At 38.5% G+C, this 25,865-nt stretch overlaps 1 protein-coding gene across 2 annotated transcripts in view; it reads right to left on the minus strand.

Annotated features, from left to right (window-relative positions):
- Window positions 1-12,041: 12,041 nt before the first annotated feature.
- STIM2 (stromal interaction molecule 2) overlaps window positions 12,042-25,865 on the minus strand; it is an 81,385-nt gene continuing 67,561 nt past the window's right edge. Inside the window, exons 9-13 of one of the 2 annotated variants that reach the window (XM_042807609.1) lie at window positions 25,738-25,838; window positions 25,262-25,500; window positions 20,633-20,834; window positions 20,209-20,357; window positions 12,042-19,822 (exon numbers count right to left, since the gene is read on the minus strand). In XM_042807609.1, the coding sequence (XP_042663543.1) occupies window positions 19,785-19,822; window positions 20,209-20,357; window positions 20,633-20,834; window positions 25,262-25,500; window positions 25,738-25,838 (729 nt within the window). In that variant the 3' untranslated portion in view covers window positions 12,042-19,784. The remainder of the gene's footprint in view (window positions 19,823-20,208; window positions 20,358-20,632; window positions 20,835-25,261; window positions 25,501-25,737; window positions 25,839-25,865) is intronic. The other variant, XM_032984402.2, reaches the window with a different exon arrangement.

Raw genomic sequence — 25,865 nt, forward strand, 5'->3', positions numbered from 1 at the left:
TTCAGGATGTTACCTCTGGATCACAAAACTTTTAAAATATTTTTTGCTACAAGCCATGAGGGTTTTCCAGATAAAGCATCTGTCTTTTTCACAGTTCTCTTCCTTAAACACCTGCTATTCCTGGAGAACAGATAGTGAGATAGATGGACCTTTCCACAACCCATCATAGCCATCCCTATGTGTTTTTTTGTGATAGGAAAAGCACTAAGAAGCAGTTGTTGCTGGAATTAAAAATAGCCTGTACTTACTGTCAATAATATGTTGCACTGGATGCACATAGCACACTTCATCTGAGGATCTAAGTTTTTTGCAAACATTAATTAAGCTCTGCACTGCTGTTATGAATCACAGAATGACATTATCACAACCAAGGGATGCAGGAAAGAAAGCCATAGAAGCAAAGTATAGAGAAGCAAGCCCCTGAAAGCACAATGTCTCTGGATCTATTTCAGATCACATCAACCTACATACACCCTAGTATAAAGAAAGTGAAGTCAAAGATTACTCGGAACAGAGCATTTTATTTTTACACGATTTATGAAACATAGATACTTTTAAAAAGTACTGATTTCTTCTGACCATTCTTTCTTTTCTTGTCACTTGTGGGATTATATATTACTAACATTTCCTAGTCCTATTATTATTTCTGTTTATTCTGATCTCTTCTCTTCCTAATCCTGAGTACATTCTCCTTTCTTTTCAAATCTGCTAGTCTTGACCTACTTCATTTGTGTATTACATTTCCTTCAAACACTCTATCCTTCATGTTCTTTCCCTTGACATTCCCCCCCAGAAGTGAGAGAACATTTTCCTCTCTCAACCCATACCACATTTCTCTATACTGCACTGATCATTTCTGACTCCCTGGGGAGCAAATTGTATTGCTAGGAACAGAGAGTAAATAGACAGTGGATCTCAGGAGCAGAAAGCAGCAACTAGCATTCACTGTCCTCCACCACTTCCTTTCTTTTCTTCTCCATTAAAGCAGAAACACACTGAAGGACATGTCCTCAGAGTTTCAGTAACTGGTTTGTTTTGTGTTGTGACAGGTCTTTATAGTATCAGTCATGGTATCGACAGGAAGCCAGCATGACTGATCACCCCTCTGAAGTGCCTGTGCACTAACACTAACAGCATGCAGAACAGACATTAAGACTCAGTAGGTCTGCATGCAGTTGCAGGGCTACAGTCTCATTGTGACCACAGAAACACGGTGGGATAGCTCACACAAGTCAACCGCTGTAACGGGTGCATACAGGGCATGACGGTGAGGAGGTGGAGTTGCCCTTGCTGTGAGGCACTGCAGGGATGCATGGAGCTCTGCCTGGGGGTGGGCGAGGAGCCAGCTGACAGTTTATGGGTCAGAATCACTGGAAAGATCAACATTGATCATGCTGTAGTGAGTGTCTGCTACCAACCACCTGATCAGGTTTCTTCCAGCACTGGATTTTTGTGGCCTTCTTCAGACAACTGAAGAATCCTCACATGTACAGGCCCTAGTCCTCATGCAGACTTTGACCATCCTACTATCTGGTAGAGAGACAACACAGCAGATCACAAGAGATTAAGGATGTTTCAGAAGTGCATTAATGATGACTTTCTGATACCAGTGATCAAACAGTCAACAAAGGGATATGCTCTCCTAGACTTTATATTTACAAAGAAAGAACTGACCAAGGGTGTTGTGATTTAACCCCCATTGTCAGCTCAGCCCCCCACAGCCACTCACTCTCTGCCCCCACAGAGGATGAGGGAGAGAATTAGAAGGGCAAAAGTGAGAAAGCCTGTAGGTTGAGATAAAGACAAATTAATAAGAGGTGGAAAAAGGGAAGGGCGGGGGGTGTGGGGAGGAGGCGAAAACCCCAATAAAACAAAGAAAAAATACACAAAAGAAATCACTTACCACCAGCCAACCAATGCCCAGCTAGTCCTTGAGCAACAGCAACCCCTGGAAAACTCCTCCCCGGTTTTATTGATGAGAACAATGTCGTATGGTATGGAATACGCCTTTGGTCAGCTGGGGTCAGCTGTCCCAGCTGTGTCCTCTCCCAGCCTCCTGTCCACCTCCAACCTACTCACTGTGGGTAGCAGAGTGAGAAACAGAGAAGGCCTTGACACTGCGTTAGCAGTATTCAGAAATAGCAAAAATATTGGCATGTTATCAGCATCACTTTGGGCCCAAATCCAAAACAGAGCACCATAAGGGCTGCTATAAAAAGAATTAACTCCATCCCAGCCAGACCCAGTACAGGGGTTATGACTGGGGGCAGCCTTGGCTGCAGCACCTATGAGGTGTGGAGTTAAGGATCCAGAGAGGAGAGAACACGTAACAGGATCCTGAACTCCAGGAAAGCTGACTTTGGCCCGTTCAGGAACCTGCATGGAGGAGTCACATGGAATATGGCTCTGGAGAAAAGAGGGGCTCGGAACAGCTGTTTGACTTTTTTCCCAAGGATTGCTTCCTCCGAGCTCAAGAATTGCCCTTTCCAATGTGCAGAAAGTCATGACACCTGCATGGATGAACAACGAACTCCTGACAAAACTGATCTATCAAAAGGAAACATAACAAGAGATGGTAGCAGGGACAGGTGACCCAGGAGGAATACAGAGACACTGTCCAGGTGTGCAGTGATGGGGTTCAGTATGACAAAGCCCATCTGAAGCTGAATCCAGTGAGGGACATGAAAGGCAGTAAGAAAGGCTTCGACAGGCATATCAACAACTTAAAGCAGACTAGGGGCAGTGTGGGCTTGCTGAATGGGGTGCACAGCATATGGTGACAGCCAGCATGGATAAGGCTCAAGTACTCAGTGCCTTCTATGCTTCAGTCCTTATTGGCAAGATCTGCCTTAGTGGCAAGATCAGACTTTTCTACTGCCCTGAAATCAGTGGAAAAGTCTGGAGAAATTAAAATTTACTGTGAGTAGAGAAGGGATGCACCCACAAGTGCTAAGGGAGCTCACCAATATAATTGTGAAACCACTATCAATTATCTTTGAAAGGTCATGGTGTTTGAGGAAGGTTCCGGAGAACAGGGAGACAGCAAGTGTCACATCTTCCACAAAGGCCAACTGACATCACCTCAAACCCTGGCAAGATGATGGAGCAAATAATCCTGCAAACCATTTCCAAACACATGAAGGACAGGGAGGTGATGAGTCAGCTTGAACTTACAAAGCAGAAATCATGCCTGAATAGCCTAATAGCCTTCCACAATAAAGTGATGAGCTCAGCAGGTGAGGAGACAGCAGTGGTTACAGTTTATCTTGACTTTAGCAAGGCTTTTGACAGCTTCCCATGACTTTCTTGTACTGACAAAATACAGACTAGGTAAGTAGACAATAAAGTTGACTGAAAATTGGCTGAACTGCCAGGCTCTAACTGGTTGTTGTGATCAGCAACACAAAGCCTTGCTGGAGGCCAATCACTAATGTTGTGTCTCTGAGGTTGATAGTGGGGCCAATACTGTTTAACCTCTTCATTAATGATCTGGAAGATGGGACAGAGCACACCAACTGCAAGTTTGAACATGATAAATGATAGGAAGGAGTGGCTGATAAACCAGATGGGCATGCTGCCCTTGGAAGTGATCTCAACAGCCTGGAGAAATGAGCCAACAGGAACCTCATGAAGTTCAGGGAAGAGAAATTTCAAGTCCTGTATTTTGGGAGAAATAACCCCACGCACCAGCACAGGCTGTGGGGCAACTGGAAGGAATGTAAGTCTTCAAAGAAGGGCCAGGGGATCCTAATGGACAAGAAATTGAACACGATTCAGCACTGTACCCTTGAAACAAAGACCAACAATCTCCTAGGACTTCTTACTAGTAAGTGTTGCAGCAGGTAGAGGGAGATGATACTTCCACTGCTGATACACACCATAAGTGCTGTGACCAGTTCTGCACTCCTCAGTACAAGAGATGGACAAACTGGAGCAGTTCCAGTGGATGGTCGTGAAGATGACTGCAGGACAGAAACATCTAAAGCGTGGCTCAGAGGGCTGAGATTGTTTAGGTTGGAAAAAAGGCAGCTTGGGGGACCTTATCAATGTGTATCAATACCTGATGAAAGCAAGACTAAGCCAGACCCTTCACAGTGGTGCACAGTGAAAGGACACAAGGTAACTGCCATAAATTCAAATAAGAATTTCCATTCAAAATGAATACCATTTTTACACTGAGGCTGATCACACACTGGTACAGGTTGCCCAGAGAGACATTGTGGCGTCCTCATCTGTGGAGATATTCAATACCAAACTGAACAGAGTCCACAGCAACTAATGTAGGTGACCCTGCCTTCAGTAGGGGTGTTAGATTAGATAGTCTCCAGTGATGCCCTCTGATCCTAAAAGTTTCATGATTCTGTGATCCATGTTCTGCTGACTAAGGTGGAAATACAATAAAAAAGAAAACTGACTGTTCTCCAGTACGCTTCAAAATCAACATATGGAAAGAGATCAGGAAACATACACTAACTGTAATTCACCATCAGGTTAAGACATCAGTCATCTCACCCAGAGTAAAAACTCAGAATACTTTTGAAACACTAGGTGGGCTTACTGAGCGTGCTGAGTTCCAATGAAGTCAATCTGCAAGACACTTTCAGGAAAGGAAACAGAAACTCCAGAAACAGGGACTATGCTTTAGCAGAGTACATATGTTAATGTCTTCAGCTAATGAGCAGCAAACAGGATAAGCCCAAACATTCCTTTCTCCTATTTGTGTATAGTCCTTCAATTTATAGAGGTTTTTAGAGTAACTAGCAACACAAAGGTAAAATAGATCTAGAGCATTGTTGAAAGTCTTTGTGATGGTTCCACACCACTTATGCTTGACATTCTCAGTACATTCATGTATTTTCCTTCCCCCCATCATGACACTTTATAAACTACTTGTTTAAGATGAAGGAAGGTCAAACCTGCTTTTTATATTATACTCTTTCCTGGCTTTTCCTTTTACTCATCACTCACCCCCTAGCCCCCTACCCATACCCCCACCCCCCAAAAATTAATATATTAGAGTGTCCTGAAATACAGAGCAGAATGTAATGCAGCTTTGAAAAATCAACACTCCACTTTGCAAGAGAAATTCTTAGCTCTCAGAAGAATTTTATCCCTTAATCTGGTGAATTACTACCAATATCTACAATTTAGAATAGTACTTTCAATTAACAGAAGCTTAACATTCATTCAACTCCTTGCAGGAAGCCAGTCACTATTGCCTTTATTTTACAGAACAATTGAACCATCTAATTAAAAGTCACAAAGCAAATATGTGACAATAAGAACTAGATTTCAACTTCCTGTCTGAAGGTTAACTAAATGTACTATGCTATCTATTTGTATTCACTGAAGCAAAGAACCAAAGGTACTACCCCTTGTCAACACTCACCTTTGAAGGGCCAGAAAACAGAAATCTTTCGCTTAAGTGACAATAGACAAAAGAACAGAATTTTCCACTTGAAAGATTCATTGTTCTAAGCTGTTAGTGGGAATTTATATGGAGCCTCATATGTATATATAAAAACACATACAATTAGCCGAAGTTGAGTTTGAAGCAAACAATGTCAACTTCTTCTTGTGGAAGTTTTTTTTTTTCCTGTCTTATTACTCTGAAGATTGCTGTGCTAGGTAGTAGCTATTTCATTTAGACTGAACCTGGCTGAGCTGCTCTGAGTTGGGTCCTGTCCGGGAAGTCCCTCAAAACATACAAAGCACAATCAGTAGTAGACTAGGCAGAGCAATCAAATACTAACTTGGAGTGCACTGGGAAAGCTCAGCTGGGACTGTTTTATCTGACTGACAAAACAGAAAAAAACCCGAAGTCCTACTGGTTCACTAAAAGCAGCTTTGAAAGACCTGTAGTTTTGTAGAGTGTTTCCCGAGCAGTCATCACCACATAAGATGAAGAGGGCTGTGTAAAGAAAGGTTCATGAAGCCAACTTCTTCACAGTTGTGAGCAAGACATTACTGCTATGTTTTATCACTGAAAAACAGAAATAAAGAACACCACACTACCTCATTCTCATTAAGGACAGGTAAATTATTTGGGATAGTGCAGAGTGTATTTAATAATAAGTTACATTCTTACACTTTAAAGACACAAATTGCAGTCTCATACACAACAGCCATTTTCTATGTGTTTCTACAATCCAATTCTGCAATGCTGTGGAGAGAAAGTGTAAACAAACATTCAGTAATTAAGGTTTTGGCTGCACTTTCAGCATGACTTAGCAAGAATTTGCTAGTTTCATTTGACCGCATCATACTACCAGAGATGGGGGCAGAAGTGTAATAAAAACATTAATAATTATCTTATTGGAAGACACTCGATTTGGAAGAAACACCCAATGTAACTTGCATAAACTATAATTTCAAGTTGGCAAACTGATTGAGCACTATTTAAGTGTCTGAAATTTATAGGATACTATTTTAAACCAACTTAAAAACCACGTGTTGGTAAATCTTGCTGGTGTCCACACTAGTAAGCTATAAAAATCAAGGAGGCTTCTGATTATAGATTCACAGTGCAACAGTATTTTCCCAAAAAGTAATACCAAGGAGACCTTTGAGCTCCTGCCTTTTCTATTATTCTCTCCCCCCACAGGATTCTGCATTGCTCCAACTACACTCTACAGTAGAGTACTGATCAAAGGTGGTGTCCTTTGCTGCTATAATCCCTTCTTTTCTTGCATGGAAAAACATCCACTGGTAGGACACACCGATTTTCCTGAACTCTTCAGTAGGCAAATTATGAATGTGATACATCATGAACACAGCACTGAAACTGTGATTCACCAGTGGAAGACCCTCAAGAAAAAAAAGAATGGAGGAAACATCTACTGTTTCAGCAGAGTTCAGGCTGCATTTAAAGTGAGGGAACTATTTGTTTAATTTCCAAGTCTTTCTGTTCAAATGAATGTTTGACTTCTCCCAGACAGGGAATACACTAAGAAATAAAAGGCTTTTTCACAAACAGCTAAGAAATTGAGCCGCCTGCCTGGTTTATATAATTCTTTGTAGAGAAGTCATCCTCTAATGTGCATACTAATTTTCCCTTGTGAAAAGGAGCAGCAATAATAACCAACAAGTTGAACGTTAGCATATTTGCGACCTAGCTGTCAAATCAAAATGTGTGAATTACAGTGCTGCTTTCTCCATTGATGTTCAGAATTTAGCATATGCCAGCTTACACAGTGCTTGGAGATGAAGAGCATCTTTAAAGGGGTGGAAAACATACACCCCCTTCTCCCTCCAGAACAAAAGAAGAAAATTAACATTTGGTTGTAATGCAACAAAAATCAGTCATAGCTCTTTGATAATAGGTTTGTCTGAGCTCCCCTGAAAAATAGGACACTTGAGAATTCTTAACTACAGTAGATACAAATCCAAAATAGCCTTTGCAGTTGCAGCCAATTAGTGCCAAGGAAGGCTGACTTATTTTCATACAAATCTCTGAACAGTTTGGTTCCAAAGGAATACTGAAAGATCTGGCAGAAGCCAAAAAGGCAAGATGATCCTCTGAACCAAAATACATCACTTTTTACCTACAGATGTGTATGACAGAGGGGTAAACATTCTTCCCAAGTTTGGCAAAGGGCATATCTAGGAGAATCTAGAGAAAGGAATGAATGTGTTGTTGGGATCTTACACTTAATTTCAACAGCTCTAGATAAAATGGGGAGCATAAGCAGCAGAACTGTATTCTCTGCTATACACTCAGGAGCAAGGCATGGGAAAAGAGAAAATGCCAGCAGGAGTCTCTGCTTTTGTGCAGTTTCCCCTTCACAGGACTCCTGCAAGACTTTTATTTTTAAATTACAGGATCTCCAGAAAATTCTCGAATTATTACCATTCAGTGTTATTAATGCGGCCTTTGAACAGTGGGAATCTCTTCAGACATGCGGAGGAGCGTGGTTTGGTTTTCTCTTTAGCTTGTTCTAATGCTGAAGAGTACACAAATCTCTCAATACAATTGACTGAAAAAGACCAAAGTTAGCTCTTATAAGAGAAATCAGTATCATGGCAGCTAATTATTAGCTTGTACAACAGGCCATACTTTAAATATCTTTATCACTGTATTTTCTACACATCAGATTCCAATCCTGCATCATGCATGTTCAAGTTGATTTAGCAGCTCAACACCAAATTCTATATTGGGCTGCCAAGTCTCTTTCCCAAGTTCTAAATTACATATAGAGTATTCTAGGGATAAAACAGTTGACATTTCTAACATACATTTATCAAAACTGATCATCTAATCATTCTTCTACACTTGTTTATACACATTCTGTCTTTCCAATCTTTAATGGGGTTAAATACTGATAAATCTAATGTGGAGTCTTGCGGTGCCTTCACTGTTCCCATCAGCTATGCAAGCATATTACTCCTTTCAGTTTCTTAACTCTTAGCTGCTGTCACAAACACTCTTGTAGTCCTTTGAAAGAGGAACTATGTTTTCATTTATTCACACTACTTTGGGATGTTAAAGTAATATTTTTTTCTTTCCAAGAAAATAACCTGATTCAAGACTGCAGTAACTAGAGCTCCTTCAAGGCTTTTTCTTCATTTATATTGGCATGATTTAAATAGAAAAAGTCTCAGTATTCTGGTGAATGAGAATTTTCTCCAGTCCCTGCAGAAATCTCAACTAATATAGTTGTCTATGGCTAATATTAGCAATGGCACTGAGTAGCTACAGCAGTTGCCTCAGACATGTGATCGCTAGCAATGCCCAGTAGCTCTGGCTAGACCTGCCAGGAATTAAGTATCCCAGGCTCGACAAAACAAAATTCCAACAAAAACTTTGAACTTTGCCAATAAACTTAGGTTTGCCTGTAACATGAGGAGATACATGGACAACAGCAAAGCAGCAGAGGTATCCCAGGCCTGATTTAGACAACAGAGGTTGCAGAGGTACACCTAAGGGCATAAATTGCACTGCAGAAACTTTTCTTCTCATTACGCAAATGACAAAAAGAAGTCAAATTTACTTTAAAACATAACTTCATGTTGACATAGACACTGGGAGTGATGGGTCAAGCTGCTTATCAAAAGAAATCAAGATCACTGATATACAACTAGTCATTATATTTAGCTATTTTACACTAGAAAACCTTATCTTAAAAGGATGTATTCTTTCCTATTGGAAGTTTCTCAACTGAGGTTTTGGGGATTTGGTTGGTTTGGTGGGGTTTTTTTTTGTTTTGTTTTGGGGTTTAGTTTGGGTTTTTTGGGTTTTTGTTTTTTTTGGGTTTTTTGTTTGTTTTTTTTTTTTTTTACTTCTACGTAGTAAATTTGGAGGTTTTGCTATTTACAAATCTGTAGACATATATCACAGCAGAAACTACACAGTTCAAGCACACCTTTGGCTGAACAATTCAGCAATGCTTAATCATTTGAATGGAAGGACTTTTTAAAGTGTCATGATCCTCATTAGAAAAAGTCCACATTCGGATGCCCTTTGCTAGGTACTGGCAATACAGTATCAATTTTCAGCAAAACTCAAGTGTTTCTTATGTCTCTGCTGCTGCTTCCACCCTAGACAGAAATTAATCAAAATCTCTGGCAATGTAAACTACAGTTTTCCAGGCTGCTAGATGCTCTAACTAAGCAGCAGTATTCTATAAAAAAAAGAAAATGTTTTAAACACCACAGGGTTTGGTGGTTGGGTTATTTTTCTTGCAGACATTTAGGGTAGTCATCTATCTAGGAGCATTCTTAGCAGATAACATTATATACCATTTGAGATAGAATGTTATTTCCAGTGTTTTATTTATCTTTCTCAAACTTTTTTCTAAAATTGCTACAAAAAGATTAACACATTCTATACGTTAAGCAGAAAGGAAAGGAGAACAGGTATTTTTTCCACAAAGCAGCACTTTCATTCACAATCCTCTTTAGAATTTTATCTCTACACCTTAAAAACAGAGTATATTTCATGAGACCATGAGTTGGGGAGGGATGGTGGAGAGAAAAAGACTGGTTCAGCATATACTTCATCTTTCCAATCATTCTTTAAGACTTCTGCATTTCTGAGTACAAACACGTAATGGTATACTCTTTCCCCCATGCCCCTGTCCCCAGCCTCTTCACCCACACATATATTTACAATTCTCTCACCCACATGCTGTAACTGCAACTTACAATGTCTGTATTATTTTCCTCTTGCTAAGCCTCCTCTGTATAAAACCAATGAGAAAAAACGGAGAATCAGTACATTTATAAAACGTTCATATACAGAACAAATGGAAATCCAGCATGATGTTCAGAAATTACTTCCAGACTATCACCAGCCAGTAGCTGGAAGATAAGACAACTTAGAATGCAGACAAATCTTGGCCTTCAGAATTTAACTAGATTTACATTTTAGATTCATGAGTTCTCCATTTAACTTCCTCTTGGAAACACTGAGGAAAAAGTGATAATTTTAAGTATAGAAGTAGGAGAGAAACAGAATTGAAGCAGACAAGTAGAGCAGCATTAAGCTGATAGGGAACTGGGCTAAACTTTACTTCTTTGAATAAAGAAATATCTTCCACTGTATAGCCGAATTAGCAGATACTTATCACATCCTCACAAGGCACTCAAAAAGAACAGGGAGTATGGGAGGCCTTTACAAAACTGACCCAGAAGGGCTTAACCAGGAGCACTCTATCCCTAGGAACAGCTCAACACCCAACAGACCTTGTAAGAGATTTCCTGCCCCATTTCAACCCTATTCCACATTCTCCATCTCACTGAAGGCAAGTAGGATGCTACAGAATTTCACAAGCAATGCTATCACCCAGTGCAATTGGTAAAACTGTCAGTTTAAAAGCCTAAATTTGTCAGGGTAAAGAAATAGGCTGATTCAATAGTAATCAAAGGCAGTTCATTTAAGAAGAAAAAAAAAACCAAAACAAAACAAAAAAAAAAAAAAAAAACATAAAAAAAAAAAGCAAACAAAACCAAACCTGACTTCAGCAACTTAATAAATACCAACTTGCTGAAGTTGTTAAATAAGCAAAGCTCAGTAACAGCCCATGGAATTAGAATGGTCTATGTTCCACTTGCTTGGGTGCCAAGTCTTGCAGTAAAATAAGATATTTTTTATAAGCTGTGCTATAATAGTTCAATCCAATTTTTCAGGAGAAATTATTAGTAGGTCACCAACAGAAAGGCATTTAGATCTCTGAAGATTCAGAGTTGATTTAGACTTTGCCAGCCTACGTGCTCTTTCCATTGATTAAGTTAACACTGTTTAATCAAGAACGTTAAGGACAACTGTAGTGAAACCAGTGACCAACTCACACAAACCAATTATTGCTTCTGAAGAGGGCTGTGTTAGACAATTACAACTGAAAATAATTTATATACAGATTGAATTTCCAATATCCTATTTTTATCAGGAAAAACTAATTTATTTTGAGCTATAAATTTTCTAAGCATGGTTCACATTGATCCCATGGTCCACACCTGTGTTGTCATTTATCTCACTGCAATCTTGTCATCTCCACATAGGTGGGACTTTTGGTTACAAGAGAAACCACTTTTAAATAGCTCTTTTTGATGCAAAGCTAGTGCTTCTTCATTCTGAGTTGCTACATGTTAAAAGGAATATTAAATAGCAGCAAGGACTTTTTTTTTTTGTAGAGCCACAGGCCCTCAAACTAATCCTCACACTCAAAATCCCAAGGCTATGCATTATTCCAAGTCATTTGGAAAGTATTTTCACCTTGTTCAGAAGAAAAAACACAAAATCCCAAATCTTCAAAATATGAAGCAACTTAAACTCAGAAAGGCGTTTTCAAGCAAAAGCAGTAAGATTCAGGATTTCCAAGCCTAACTGTAGCACCCTAGCTGCCAAACAAAACTGTATCCACCCTTTCCTTCCCAGTAATATTTATGTCAAGCTTTAATAATAACACAAAGCAAACCAATACTGGCCAGAATCCTAAGAAGAACAAATAAAAATTTATCCAAAGTTTAAATAAATAAAAATTTATATACTCTGGGAATAATCTAAGATGAATTAACATTACATAACATTTTCACTAACACAGTTTCACTTTTCAAAACGGAAGTCAGATTTATTCAACATTAAGTGTAACAACACATCAAAAATCAATATCCACTTATAAAATAAAGCAAAGTAACATGAATAAACACAGGAAAATACTGTCTGAGACTCTCCAAGCAGGACATTTCTCATAAGACTCACAGGAAAAAAAAAAATGATTTTTTTATATGCAAACAGACTAAATTCCCAAAAACTCAGGATTTTTTTCCAGTTGTAAAGCAATATATAGCTAATGGGAGGTAAAATAGAATGGGGAATGAAATGCATCATGCTGTACAACACCAAAGAAATACTCCAACTGCATTTGTGTACAGCATTAACAACATGCAGTAGATGAGGTTAAAAGCAAGTACAGTGTGTATATATTAGAGAGACAGAAACTAGTCAGTCTGAGGGCTTTGTTTCTTATTTTAGTTCAACTAATGAAAACAAACAGAAGCTAAGAGCAAACAGAGGAAGAGCAGAATCTGCATGAAGAACAACATCTCTTCCCAGAACAGTAAAGCATCTTAAGTAAGGTTTAAATTGTGCACATATTTACTTGTCTTGGTCCTCTTCTTGCTATGTCATTGAAACATACCTAGATCAAATGACAGGCTTTATGCAAATATCTACACTGTTATAAAGCTGTAATTAAACAAAACAATGCAAGTCATTCAAATTCTGCTAATCTTTTAAGTCAGGCATTAATATGCTGAACACTCACTACAACTCAGTGTTATTTAAATTAAAAATAAAACCAGGGCAAGACATCTCCCAAATAGCCTTGCTGAAACGTAGGGTATTTTAATTATTTTTGTTGCTTGGAGGAAAGCAATGTGAAAATACACATGATACCCAATTAATTTCATAAAGAACTATTTAAACAATTCTCAAACAAAAAGCTGGGATCTTTGTTGGTTCTAGTCAGTTCACAGCCTGACAGATTTATCATGCCAGTTTTTTTTTTTCTTTTTAAACATCAATTTTTTAAGCAAACCCCCAAGATCTCCTATAGCTTTCATCAGCTATTGAAAAGCAAGCAAGCACAGCGCACATGCAAGTTATTAGAATTAGATAGCCAAATATAATTAACTACAAAGTTCAAAGCAGTAAGTACAACTACATTCCCCTGGGGAGACTCGGTCTTATTGGGAGATGGATTTGAAAGCTGATAAAAAATACAGGTTACCTGGTTCACTTCAGAAGTTCTCTGCCTTCCACCTGAAGACCTCCAGGAAACCACTTTACCACCTAACAAGCTAATAAGCTAGTACAAATATTCAAGATTTTAATTCAGTTCAGTACGAACAGTCTGGTGGCTGAAAACTGAAGACTGACTTTTGTAGGACTGGATATACTGACCCTAATTTTAAGTGAATTCAAGTCTGAAAATAATTGTGCAGCATCAAGATACAAATAAAAAACACAGGAGGATTTAAAAATAGCAACTTTATCACTCATATACAAATTGCACCAGTCAATGCTGTACTTAGTTCAACTGAGGTACAGCAGTGTTTTTACAACAATATCCAACCATGATCTAGCCTTTAAAAAGCAACTATCTACCACTTATCTAGTAGCAATTCTCAGCTGAAAAAAAAAAAAATACTGTATTCTAAACATGAATATGAATCAACTATCAGTACCTGCTTATTTTTTTAACAGTAGAGGGATCACAAAGAACTCCATATAATTAAAATAAAAGGAATGTGAAGGAGAAAGTCTTATTTCAGATGTCTTTAGCACATATTAAACCAAAATTGACTTTAAAACACACTACTAAAATCGTTATCTGAAACTGCTCTGAGGTCTAGCAATCACCAGTTCTATAACTACCAAATTTTATGCTGGGTCAAAAATGGAAGAGAAATACAAAAGTAATGCCCTGCTGAGTATGTCTAAAAAAGAAAAGGTTCTTCTGGGATGAAGAGTTACGGATCTGAAAGCTTTGAGATTGAATGTACCTCTCATCTCCAGCAATGTAAGTAGTGAGCACTCCTTAGTCTTCTGACTCTAAAGCAGATGAAATACCTCTGAACTCTTTTTCATCCTCTGCAATGAGCAAGATGAACTTTTTTTTACCCTGCTCAAATGTGCTTTCCTTAACATCTAAACAGAGACCAACCTTCCCACTTTCATTTCAGTGAAGCATTAAATACACAGAACACACACATAATTTGGTAAACTTGAGATTCAAAGTTGTAGAGAAAAAAGGTAAACCAAATCCATTTTATTTCTGAAAGACTGAAGTGGACTGATCAGTACTGACATCTTGCTTAAGTAATGTCAGATGCAAGAGCAAATGGGAATAACAGTTTAAAGGTTAATATCGTTACAATTTATATGAATTAGTGCATTATGTTTATGTAATAGAGGACTAAGTGGAGTTTCAGATCAGCACCATCTCTATAGGGCTGGAAGGGAAAGTTATCTGTTGAAAATGTGTATTACACTGTCGGACTGCTACTGAAGCCTCAAAGAATGGTGACCTAAACATTTGCATGCTCTCAGCCAGTCAAACTCTACTTGCAAAAGCCTTTTTTGGTTATTGGTTATACCAACAACTGTGTTTAAGTTTTAGTGGAGAAGTTTACCAGCACTTAGAATCAAACAGTCTTAGTATGCTTAACTATTATTCAATGAAGATGCAACATCCAGGATTAAAATGCCTACAGCAATTCAGAGCAAGCAGTGTTTCAAACATGAGATAGTAATGCATCACTTTAGTCAGTGCAACTGGAACAGATTAGAAAACTGTTTTCACTTTACTTAACATATTGCACAAGGAGATAAGCAAATAGTAAAGAGGTCCAAGAACCAGTAATTCCTCTATTTGGCTTTAAAAAAATTTTTTTTTTTAAATTAAGCATTCAGTTTATTTACATTCTCCCCTGCTTATAAGTAAATGAAAAGTAAATGCTTCTTTGCATACATTACACAATTAAGGTAGTAAACACTGCTGGAGAGGGAATCTTGGAAATGGAATGAAACTATCCTGAAGCTGTAAAAGCTGGTGGTATTAGAAATACTAATTAAAGCTAATCTCTCTCCTGTGCATGCCATTTTCCCACATATTGGGAAGCAAAAGGGCAATATTTTAAAAGCTTCAATTTCTAATTAATTTTATCTTTTTAGGATTTCAATCAGTCGTAAGCTAATGCCTAACTCAAGCTGGCATCCATAAATACTGTAAGAAAACTGAAGTCAAGTATCCATCCTCCAAGATGGCTTCACCATCTTCAAGGCTTCTAAATGAGGAACTGTATTCTTACTATAATATTATTACCTTGACTGTGATGGAGAATCTTCCCTCTTTCAGCAAATTTTCCACTTTCTAATGGGCAGTAATCTGCTACCTAGGTACCAATGAAGTGGGGAAGGAAAAGTTGACATATGCCTGGAACTGCCAATGAGCAATTTTAAATTCCATCACTGAGCAGGGAAAAAGAATCAACTGTTTTAATCTCGAAGTCCATCATAAACTGGTCAAAAGTATTCCCCATGGCAACCAGAAATGCCTTTTCTAAAATTTTTATGCTATTAGGAAAGAAGTGCAACACAGCTTTGGTAAGAATTGTGTAAAAGTGAGTTTGATCAGTTTTGGAAGAATTGAGGGGTTTTTTCTTCTTCTTTATACAGAACCACACAGTTGACACTTTAGAGGTGAAAGACTGAAACGGTAACCTATTCAGGGAGAAGGTTTTTTAGGCAGTTTCCACAAAGGGGCTGCTGTCCTGACAAAGGACTCTAACAAAATACTTAAGAAAGCAAAGATCCTCATCTTCTGAACAATACTGGAGAACTTCAAGAACTAAAAATAGAACATGGATTTTAACTATAAAAGATAAAATAAATAAAAAAAATACTCTGAGCCCAACTATTCTGAGTTTACAGTCTAGGAAGTCCTCAGCCATTTAGGGACGATGACACTAGATGATTGTCTCAAATGACTGGCATGTCTTAGAGAAATCCTAGTGGTTGGAATGCTGGCTGGACTCTGTCTGCCAGCCAGTTCAAGTTACACCGTTAAGCAAATGGAGGAAAAACAGAGGACTTTTTAAAGCACATCGTCTCACTTCTGAGATGTGCCAGCTACTTTAACATGAAGTCTGGATTTGATGTTTGTCAGTGAGGATCTTTCAGTGCTCTCAACATACCCTAGCAAAAGGATGCTAACATTTTGACAACGAGCGTTTCTACAGGAGCCATATTAGGAGCAATGCAAGTCACTTAGATTGTGGAGTTTAGGTGTCAATATGTGCATGGGGTCTATTAAAGTAATTTTTTAAAAAACCCAATTCTATGAACTTAAAATTAGTTTTAGCTCCAACATACAATATTCACCATTTCTGATAATATTAACTTCAGCTTTTAGTTCTGTAACATTTATTAAGTAGCAGCTATAAAGTTACAGGACGGCTGGTAATAAACTGAGTGTTGAGTGCAGTCTGTACTTCAAATGTTTGCCATTTTGAAGCTGAAATCTATCACTATGATAATCTCATCTGATTTGTTCATATAACACCATAACTTTGCTTTTTTCCAGAAGAAAGTTAAATTGTGTATTTTAAAAAGTAAAAAGATACTTAACACTTAAACTCACACCCAGTTACGAGCCCAGCACCATCTCTATTTCAATATTTAGCTATACTTACTACAGAAAACTGAATTTATCTGTTTGGGCAAGCTCAAATACTGGGAAGCCAAACTTTGATGTCAGGATTAAGAAGTGCTGTCCTCCCACTCCTCAGTACCAGATATTTTTTTCCATGTGTAAATATTTACTCTTCAGTATCAAAATGCCGCTTCATCATCTTTGGTAATGAAAGACAGAGTTCCTCAAACCTCACACTGCAAAATCTACTATGCAACCTCAGATCTTACTTTAAATTCAACTATTGCTATAGCCTTCTCAAATGCATACATAAAACCAGAATATTTTTCTGGTAGTAGTCTTCTCTATTCTGTTTAGGAGGCAAAATAAGTTCCCTACTTTTTTAATGTACTCTTTTCCCTTTGTAAATGCTCAAGTACTTCATCAGGCTTTTAACTACAACTCTGACGGCTCAGCATTGAGGTGGTTCTCTGGTACAAGTCTTTTTGCATCACTGCTACTTTTTTTGTCTAGCATGTACAGAGAGTACAATCTTTGTTCAAAGAGGGCATTGTTATCTTGTGATGACTTTTTCTGCAGCTATAGCTGCTCAATCTGGTGATTCAGAGAATAATGGAAAAATGTCACGTTCTCATCATTTTCTACTCCACCGATTTTTTTTCTTCTCCAGACTTTAACAAACAGTTGATTCCTCCTATGCTTTTCTGTATAGATGACAAACAATATCATCTTTGATATAGTAAGACTCCGGATCCCTCCTGTTCTCTTAATGAACTGATCAACGTACTAGAACTTTTAAGGTACTTGCACACGTAAGGTCTCCATCCCGTTTTCTAACCATTTCACTAGTCACAGTAAATGCTTCTGTTAACATCACCATCACTTCTCGAGGACAGAACTAACATGTCAGTTATGTACAGTGGAACCTAAATAGAAAATGCTAGAAAAGACATGTATCACTTGATTTCAGTTAGCTACAGGTTTTGAAGGCTTCTTACTAGAAAAAAATTTAGGCAGTCAGTGAATTAATTCTTTGATACAGTACAGCATGTACTATTGGCAAGAAGTGAGCCCCTAATCACAGGTCCCTGGCAGTGGTACCTGTTACTGAGGCAACTAGAATACCCCTATGGAAGAGCTGAAACTATTTAGTCATCACTGGGTAAATTGCTTGTGTTCACTAGAGCAAGAACTATTTCTTTGGAATATATCTCGAAAGAAATTCCTGCTCAGTATTAATATTTTCAAATAAACTGAATAAAAGGCACTGTTGCTCAAGCAGTACATCTGTTGTCTCCAACTGTTTAAAAAAAAATAGATGTTTTTGAACAACTAGCTACTGTTGCCCTAAGAAGGCTTCCTTGTTACCTCATAGTAATTTCATCTCTCCCTATAAAAGCTTAACATAAAAATTGCTTTTATCTCAAGCATGTCGAGTCTCACCTTTATAATCTATCTTTATATCTAAAATTATGAGTTAGTATAACAGTATGCATTATAAAATTATACCATTTACTTCAGACATGTCTGAACAGCTAAATCTTCAAACTATACAAAAATAAAGTGTATGAAATCTTACAAAAGGAGAGCATTAAGACATTAATAGCTAATCCAAAAAATATAGTAACAACTTATACACAGCAGTAAGCAAAGCAACGTAGCCTACAATAGTTTTCAATTAACAGGACCTCTGAAACATGTCTGAAACAAGCATCAGCTAAAATTGGAACATTCCCAAGCACAATAATGTTTCCAATTTATTATCTTTACCACAGTACAAACTTTCACAAACCAAATGTCCATTGTCTGTCAGTCTGTAAACAAAAGCTACTAGCCCCTCTCCTCATTTTAAGAGGGTGAATATTTTCAGTCCTCAGTCAAGTTTCATATCCATCACTTGCATAAGGAATCAAGAGCCTCTTGTTAATTTTTTTTTTTTTTTTTTTGTCATACAGCCTGCAGTGAAGTAAAATCACAGTGAAAGTCCTGGGAAAAACATGATCTTTACAGCAGGACTTGAACCATTCTAATAATAAATGCATCTAACAAAGCTTCCCATAATAAAAGCATGGCATTTCCATTTCCAGAAATCAAGTCAATTAGAAATCCTAAGTTCTACTTAAAAACCCCAAAAGATCTAAAAGTGAAAAGATTCATCTTCTCAGTCAAATACAAGTCTTTCAGTTTCGCTTGCAGAGAGACTTTTCCAGTCTGTAAAACAGTAGTGCAATTCAATTAGTTCTATTTCTTTTGTTTTTCTTAAAGTCCAGTAGATAAATGTCCTAGCTCTACGGAAAGATAGGAAGATGCTCCGGTAAACAAGAAACTTTGGCAAGCCCAGGAAGGCTTACTAGTCCATTAAAGCTTAGAAGTCCAAAGAGGCTTAAAAATGGTTTATGAATAAACTAAAAACAAAACAAAAAAAATTAAAAACAAAAACCACTAAAAAAGACAAACTAAAAAATAAAGAAATAAATAGGCAGAAATTAATGTAAACTGTCTGAACTTTTTAATGATTTCTCATTGACAGCTGGCACAACCTTTGACAGTACAGTCAGTTAAATATAGTTGACCTACAGAGCATTCCATTAGGGCATCCAGTCTGGAATGCTCAAATGGAATTACATTCCTAAAGATTTAAAAAATAGAGTTCTTTTAACATTACTATACGTTTCTTCTGCCCACCTCACTTACACTTCTTCTTAAAGAAGCTTTTTATTTTCGATGGCTTTTTGTTTTTTTCACCATTTTGGTACAGGTCCTGTGGGATGCTACTTATCCTAGGGACTGAAGCAGCTTCATGGCTGGGTTTACTATCACTGCTGGCTGAAGAACAGGAAGTGTGCCGAGGCTTTGGGGCTGGGATCCCAGTCGAAAGCTGGTTCATGCTGCAGGACTTCTCCAGGATTCCGTTATAAACTTTACTTGCAGGACTAAAGATCATGCTCTTAGTTTCTGCCATGCCTACACAGTCAGGAGAACCCCTAGAAATATCTGCAGTTAGAGAAGAGGAGTCTCCTGTAGATGATTCCTCCAGTGAGAATTCTTCCGGGGATACTTTCTGAGGAGAAAGAGTCTGGTACATCTCAAGGCTTGCTGGAGGAGACTGCTTCCTTCCAGTGGATGAATTTAAGGAGTCACATTCCGAACCTGTTTCCTGTACTTCCCTGAGTTGGAGCAAAGAGAGGAGAAAACATAACGAAACTATTATTTCCTTCATGCAGTTAAAAAGGAAATTAATTTAGGATCAATAACATTAGTCTACAAGCACCACCCACACTTTTCCTTAGTAGTTAATTAACAAAGAACATCAAGTTAAACATTTTAAGTTACAACTTACATTATATCATTTTATTATCTAAACTTAAGATCATTAATTTGCCCAATCTTGGTTTTGTGAGCAGCAACATCTGCCCAGAATCAGTCATTTGTATCTCACGTCAAAGAACAAAAACTATCTTTCTGGCACATGAAGTCAGAAAAGTTACAAAATGAAAGAAGGAGATTTAAGCCTATCACATACAAAAAGTTTCTTCAGGACAAGTGTCCCTACCTTTCAACAAGCTCATTTGCTCCTTCCAAAAGGAATTTAACCTTTTCCTATGAGGCCATGTAACAAGAGTAGGTACACGCTCAACATGCTGTAAGAATTGTGTTACCATCCATCTTCTCTTCGCCCAGTAGCTGACATTGCTTTTGATCCTAGTTTCAGATGTAAAAGCCAGTAACATATTGTAATGGAGAATCAGGGTTAGTTCAGTGCACCCTGGATTGTAACATTACTTAACTGTATATGACATGCTAGCTATTTACATACACATACCAGACAAGAACTCTCTCTGTTCTATGTGGACTATATTAATTTATATTATCCTATAGATTACTTTAACTTTTGTCTTGGTTCAACCTCTATTTATAAACTGTCAGTCTCAAATAATCCTATCAGAGTATCAAGTGCTGTTTGCTAATCTCCGTACCATTGTTTATCAGCAGAGAAGTAAATGGCTTCCTCCTCCTCTTCAGTTCGATAAAGAGCTGGGCAGCTCGACACAGAAAGGATGTCAGGGTCAGGGGAGTGCAAAGCATGCTGAGACTGTGGAGATGATGGCACAACATTGCGTCTTGATCGACACAAGCTACTGCTTCTTGCCAATGTGCTGGGAGGTTTTACAATGGACCCTGAGGCAAAGAAAAAGCAAACCAAAACCCTCCAAGTGACATTGATGTTAACAATATCTACTCTGAAAACTAAATAGCAGGTATCTGCTTCAGCCACAGTGATTCTTAGACAACTTTAATATTGCTTGACTGTTTAGGGGGAAGAAAGACTGACATCACCTTACACATTCTACAGTTAAATGAAGCAGCTAACCAAGATGCAACTACAGCAATTTTGTGCTTGCCAAATACTACTCTGACCATGTGCACCAAAGCTCTGGCTCACTATGCTCTCTTGAGAACAAAGAGAAAGATTCTACTAAAACTCCCAACCCTTTATACACTAAAAATAGCAGTGCTGAAATTAGCATGTTACACAATATCCTGTATTTAACTTGTGTGGCAATTTGGAGCCTAAAAGACTATGTAAAAGTTTTGCGATGTAGGGATACCTAACAAAATAGCCAACTGAATTACATTGCATTAGTTGAAAGTTACATTAAACATGGAACACCAATTCTATTTACATAACATGATAGAAAACATATAACTCAATCTAATCATAAACTCAGGAATTGCCTATTTGATAACACTTGCTTTTGTCAGGCTGAGTATGAATTTCCAGAAACAAAAATACTAAAAATGGGTGGAGACAGCAAAACAAGACTTTACCAGGAAAGTATCTAACAGTTCCTCCTTCAAAAGATGATTAGGCAGCAATACTTCTATGAATCTCCACACCTGTTTTCAGGCTACCTGTTATGAGTCTTAGGCTTTCTCATACCTCTCCTCAAACTGTCCCACTGAATGCATCACTGTTTAGGGAAAACAAACCATAACCCTACTGATGTTCAAAATGTTTACCAAACACAACACACAAAAAAAAAAATCAATTCTTTTTATAGACAAGGATGTCTAGCCTGACAAAACACATTTTATTTTTTGAGATGCCAGTTTTGCATGAGGTAAAGTGCAGTCTCCCTTCCTGGAATCTCAGAAAAGATTGAGTTGTCATCCTGCTTTTAATGCAGGAAATCACAACTTTCACAAAACAGCAAGTAGCTGCACCTTCGCCAACACTTTGACTTTGTTTCCTGCCAGGCTGAGCAGAAAAGAAAGGCTTACAAGTCCTTACTGAGCTGAAGAGTAGGTGTTGGCAGCTCAAAAATAATCTTGTGCAATAACAAAAACATTCCTAAAAAGCAAATGTGACCTGAGATAAGAGAATAAGAATCCCTGTAGGAAATTTGTATGTGTCCAGGTAAAACAGATGCCATCCTACTCACTGGTGTTAAAAAAAAAAAACAAAACAAAAAAAAAAAAAAAACACCAAAACAAAACACCAACAAAAAAAAAAAAAAAAAAAAAACAAACAAGATTGCACCATCAGTGAATTTTCAGAGAACTTACAAGCATTTTAGTTCCTTATAGGTATATACACACAGGATTATGAAGGATTCAGCTATGACAATTTAACACCTAGATTTTCCCAGTAAAAATGAAACTCACTAAATCAAGGAAACATCTGAATCCTAATCGGTCAATGCAAAAGTAGAAGTTCTACTATCACCTTCCTGTAATGACTTTGTTCCAGTCTCTTACATCTATTTCTTTATCCTCTCCTGTTCTTCAGCTCAGGATTGATTAAATAGATCATCGCAATTGCTGTGGCACAAAGAAGCCTGTCTGGCACGCTTCAAATGTTGTCCATCTTAAGAGATCAAAGGATGATGGGGCAAGGTAACAGCCCAGATAGTTCAGTTTAGGTCCAGAGAATGAAACAGTCTTGCTCATAACTGACCTGTCTGCACACTGCATTTTGCCTGAAGCCTCATATGCGAGACAAGCCATTTTGCTTCTGTCTTTCCTCGTGCACATTTGTCATTTTTATCTAAAGGATGGGAATAATTTAGCAGTTACCAAACTAACCTACAATAATTTGACTCCTGAACTAGTTTTAACAAAAGATTATTTAGCATATATTCCCTCTCTTTCCCCACTCCCAAGTCTTTCCAGGGGTTCTTCTTACTGAGTAGAAATTTTAAAAGCTAGTAAATTAAGAAGAAGCTACTTCCCTCACGTGATCACTTTAACTAGCGCAGGCTCTCTTACCTTACCAAAATTCAGAAAAACAGATTTAAAGTTTTTGTAACGTTACTAAGATTCAGGTAACTTTCATCGCTGACTGAAACATCCATTAGCTAAATACTTCCAAATGAACTTAACTGTAACAAAAAAAAATTAAACCATAATTGCACAAGCATACAGTACAGTTTCAACTAAGTATGCTCTTACAAACTGTACAGTCTGCCTCTAATCATAGTTCCTCTGAGCCAACTGCACTTTGATCTCTGGCTTCACTTATGTGCAAGATCTGAATGAGAAGAGTGACTAAAAAAGTCACAAGTCTGAAGTCTTCTGTACACATTTAAATGTTTTGTCACTTTAGACCATCTGGAAAGTCATGATAACAAATGGAGCTCCTCATTTTGAAATCAGACCACAGGTTTCTCCACGCAGACTGAAAGTTTAACCGTAGTCACCCATATTTTACTGGGCCATTGAAGAAATTTGTTGCTAAAGTTTAAATCAAAGCCTTCACAGTGAAGTAACTACAGAGACAATATGCTTTAAAAGCGATCAGAATCCGCAGTAAGTAACATTGCAAGGGGATGAATGAACTTTCCAGTGTGACCTGTAGAAAAAAGTCTGGTACATTCAGAAGAAAATTGTGTGCCCAAGTGTCATGGTCTGAGCTCAGAGGGCAACTGAGCACCACACAGCTGCTCATTTCCCCCCTTCCCGCCTGTCCCCCCCAGCCTTAGCTTTGCTCCCAGTATCTCTACCTCCTCCCCACAGTGGCGCAGGAGCAGGGAATGCAGGATGCAGTCTGTGCTGCTGCTTCTTCAATCTTTGGAGGGGGGGTGAGGGCAGGGAGGATGAGAACTTCTGGAACTTCTTCCCTCTGCTCCAGCATGGTTCCCCTCTCACAGAAGACAGTCCTCCACAAACTTTCTCCGACATGAGTCCCTCCCACGGGATGCAGCCCTTCCCAAGCTGCTCCATCATGGGACAGCCCCACATGCTGCAATCCTCCCAGCCAGCATCGAACTACAACAGCGGGGGCTGCTTCTTCCAACAGGGGTCCTGGCTACCTTCTAGTGTAGCCACCTTAAATGGTCACGTGGGGCCCCCCAAAGGCCATATATCAGTGTCTGCTCCACCGTAGACCTCCATGGGTGGCGGGGGGGGAGGGGTCCACCCTGCCATCTCACCACATGATACAGGGGGGTCTCTGCTCCAACACACCTCCTCCCTGCCTTTCTTCCTCCATTCCTCCACTGACCTTCATGTTCATGCAGATGCTGCAACTCCTCCTCACAACTCCAATTCTTCCTCCCAGGTTCCCCTTCTTAAATACATTATCACAGTGGCACAGCTGACTCAGCCTTGGTGCAGAGGTGGGTCTGGCTTGGAGCCAGGGGAGCTTCGAGAAGCTTCTCACAGGGGGCCACCACTGTAGCCCCCTCCCCTGCTACCCAAAAAGCCCACCACTCACTCAAATCCAGGACACCAAGGCACACTAAATGAAGCCAGCCAAGCAGCAACTATTATCGTTATATTATTTTAAAATACAGTTCTAATTTCTTCTGAGAACCCTAGCTCTGGAAGAAAAAAGTACACATATGATATTTTTCTTCCCTACTCATTCCTCAGCTTCATATTGCTTGTTTGAATAGCTACATGGGAGCTTATCTTTTTGATTTGCCTCTAGAGTCCAGTTAATTACAACTTCCATGAAACAGGCTCTTATATTAACACAATGACTCAAGATACAAGGGTGGTCTGAATTCCCAGTGTATATCTTTTGATCATAGTTTAACCAAAGCTGAATTTCCCTCCCTCCAGCATTTGGCATCTCTGTCTCACACTCAAACAACCCACTGTATTCAAACACAAACATTCTGCCTGAATGCTTCCCTTGGACAACAACAGCATTTTGTTCCAGCCACTAATGAACATTTGAAAAGCTATGCAGCATGAAGCCTCTCAAAGGGTGTGATCTTCCTACAAGCTCAAGGGACCCTAGACTAATACCATCCCTTCCATTTGAAAGAATAAACGTGCTAACAGAAATTCAGTGTTATAAATTTTGGTTTAAGTTGCAATCCAATTATGACAAGCAGATTTTCAAAATCTTAGCTGAACTTGCCCCCCAGTCCCTCACTGAAATAGAATAAAGGCTTTTTCTTCATGTTATCTTTATAGCAAAACCCAGTTTTCAGTTTACGCAAGTCTCAAAAGCTACATCTGAAATGCCAGTCAGAATTTTGGTCCTTTTGACTTTGATCCAACCCTGTTTATTTCAGCACTCTTCTCCCACCTGACTTCAAAATCCCACGCCTCCATAACTTTTCCCCTTTCTTTCTACTAAGCTCACCACTTACCATGAAACTGTGAAACTATTGGAGGAGTATCTTCATCTAAGTCATCAACTCCCCCTGCAATTGGGTAAGGAGGAATGGAAACTCGAGGCATAACTACCCAGCTGTGATCAGAGTAGAGAGAGGAGGTCAAGCTTGGTAGCCCAGAATTGTGTGCTATTTGAAAGCCACAAATCTTCTCAATCTGTTGCCATCGATAAAGACGCTCTCGCAAACATGTCGTCAACTCAGAGAGTGCTTTCCTGAAGAAAAGCACATATGAAAATTACATACACTGTTCTTAATAAGGCAAAGCAATACAAGTGCAGTCATTTCAACACAAAGATCAGTTAGGACTGTCCACATATTCACACTTTATCTTTTAAACTGTTTTACTTAAAAGTGTAAAACCACTAAAACAATAAATTCCCTAACTCCCAAAAAATACCATTGTTCCAAGAATAATCACAAGAGAATATGCATCCTGATGATACTCTTACTTGGCTTCAAGGATTTTATGGTCCACTTCATCCAAGGAAGAGCTGTGTGCAACATGTAATGTTCCAAATACAGTGCTTCTCTTCTTTTTTATCTTTTCTGCCTAAAAAGCAAGATAAAATGAACTGCA

This window comes from Tyto alba, unplaced genomic scaffold, assembly GCF_018691265.1.
Source record: "Tyto alba isolate M040663 unplaced genomic scaffold, T.alba_DEE_v4.0 Super-Scaffold_6, whole genome shotgun sequence".
NCBI classification, from domain to species: domain Eukaryota; kingdom Metazoa; phylum Chordata; class Aves; order Strigiformes; family Tytonidae; genus Tyto; species Tyto alba.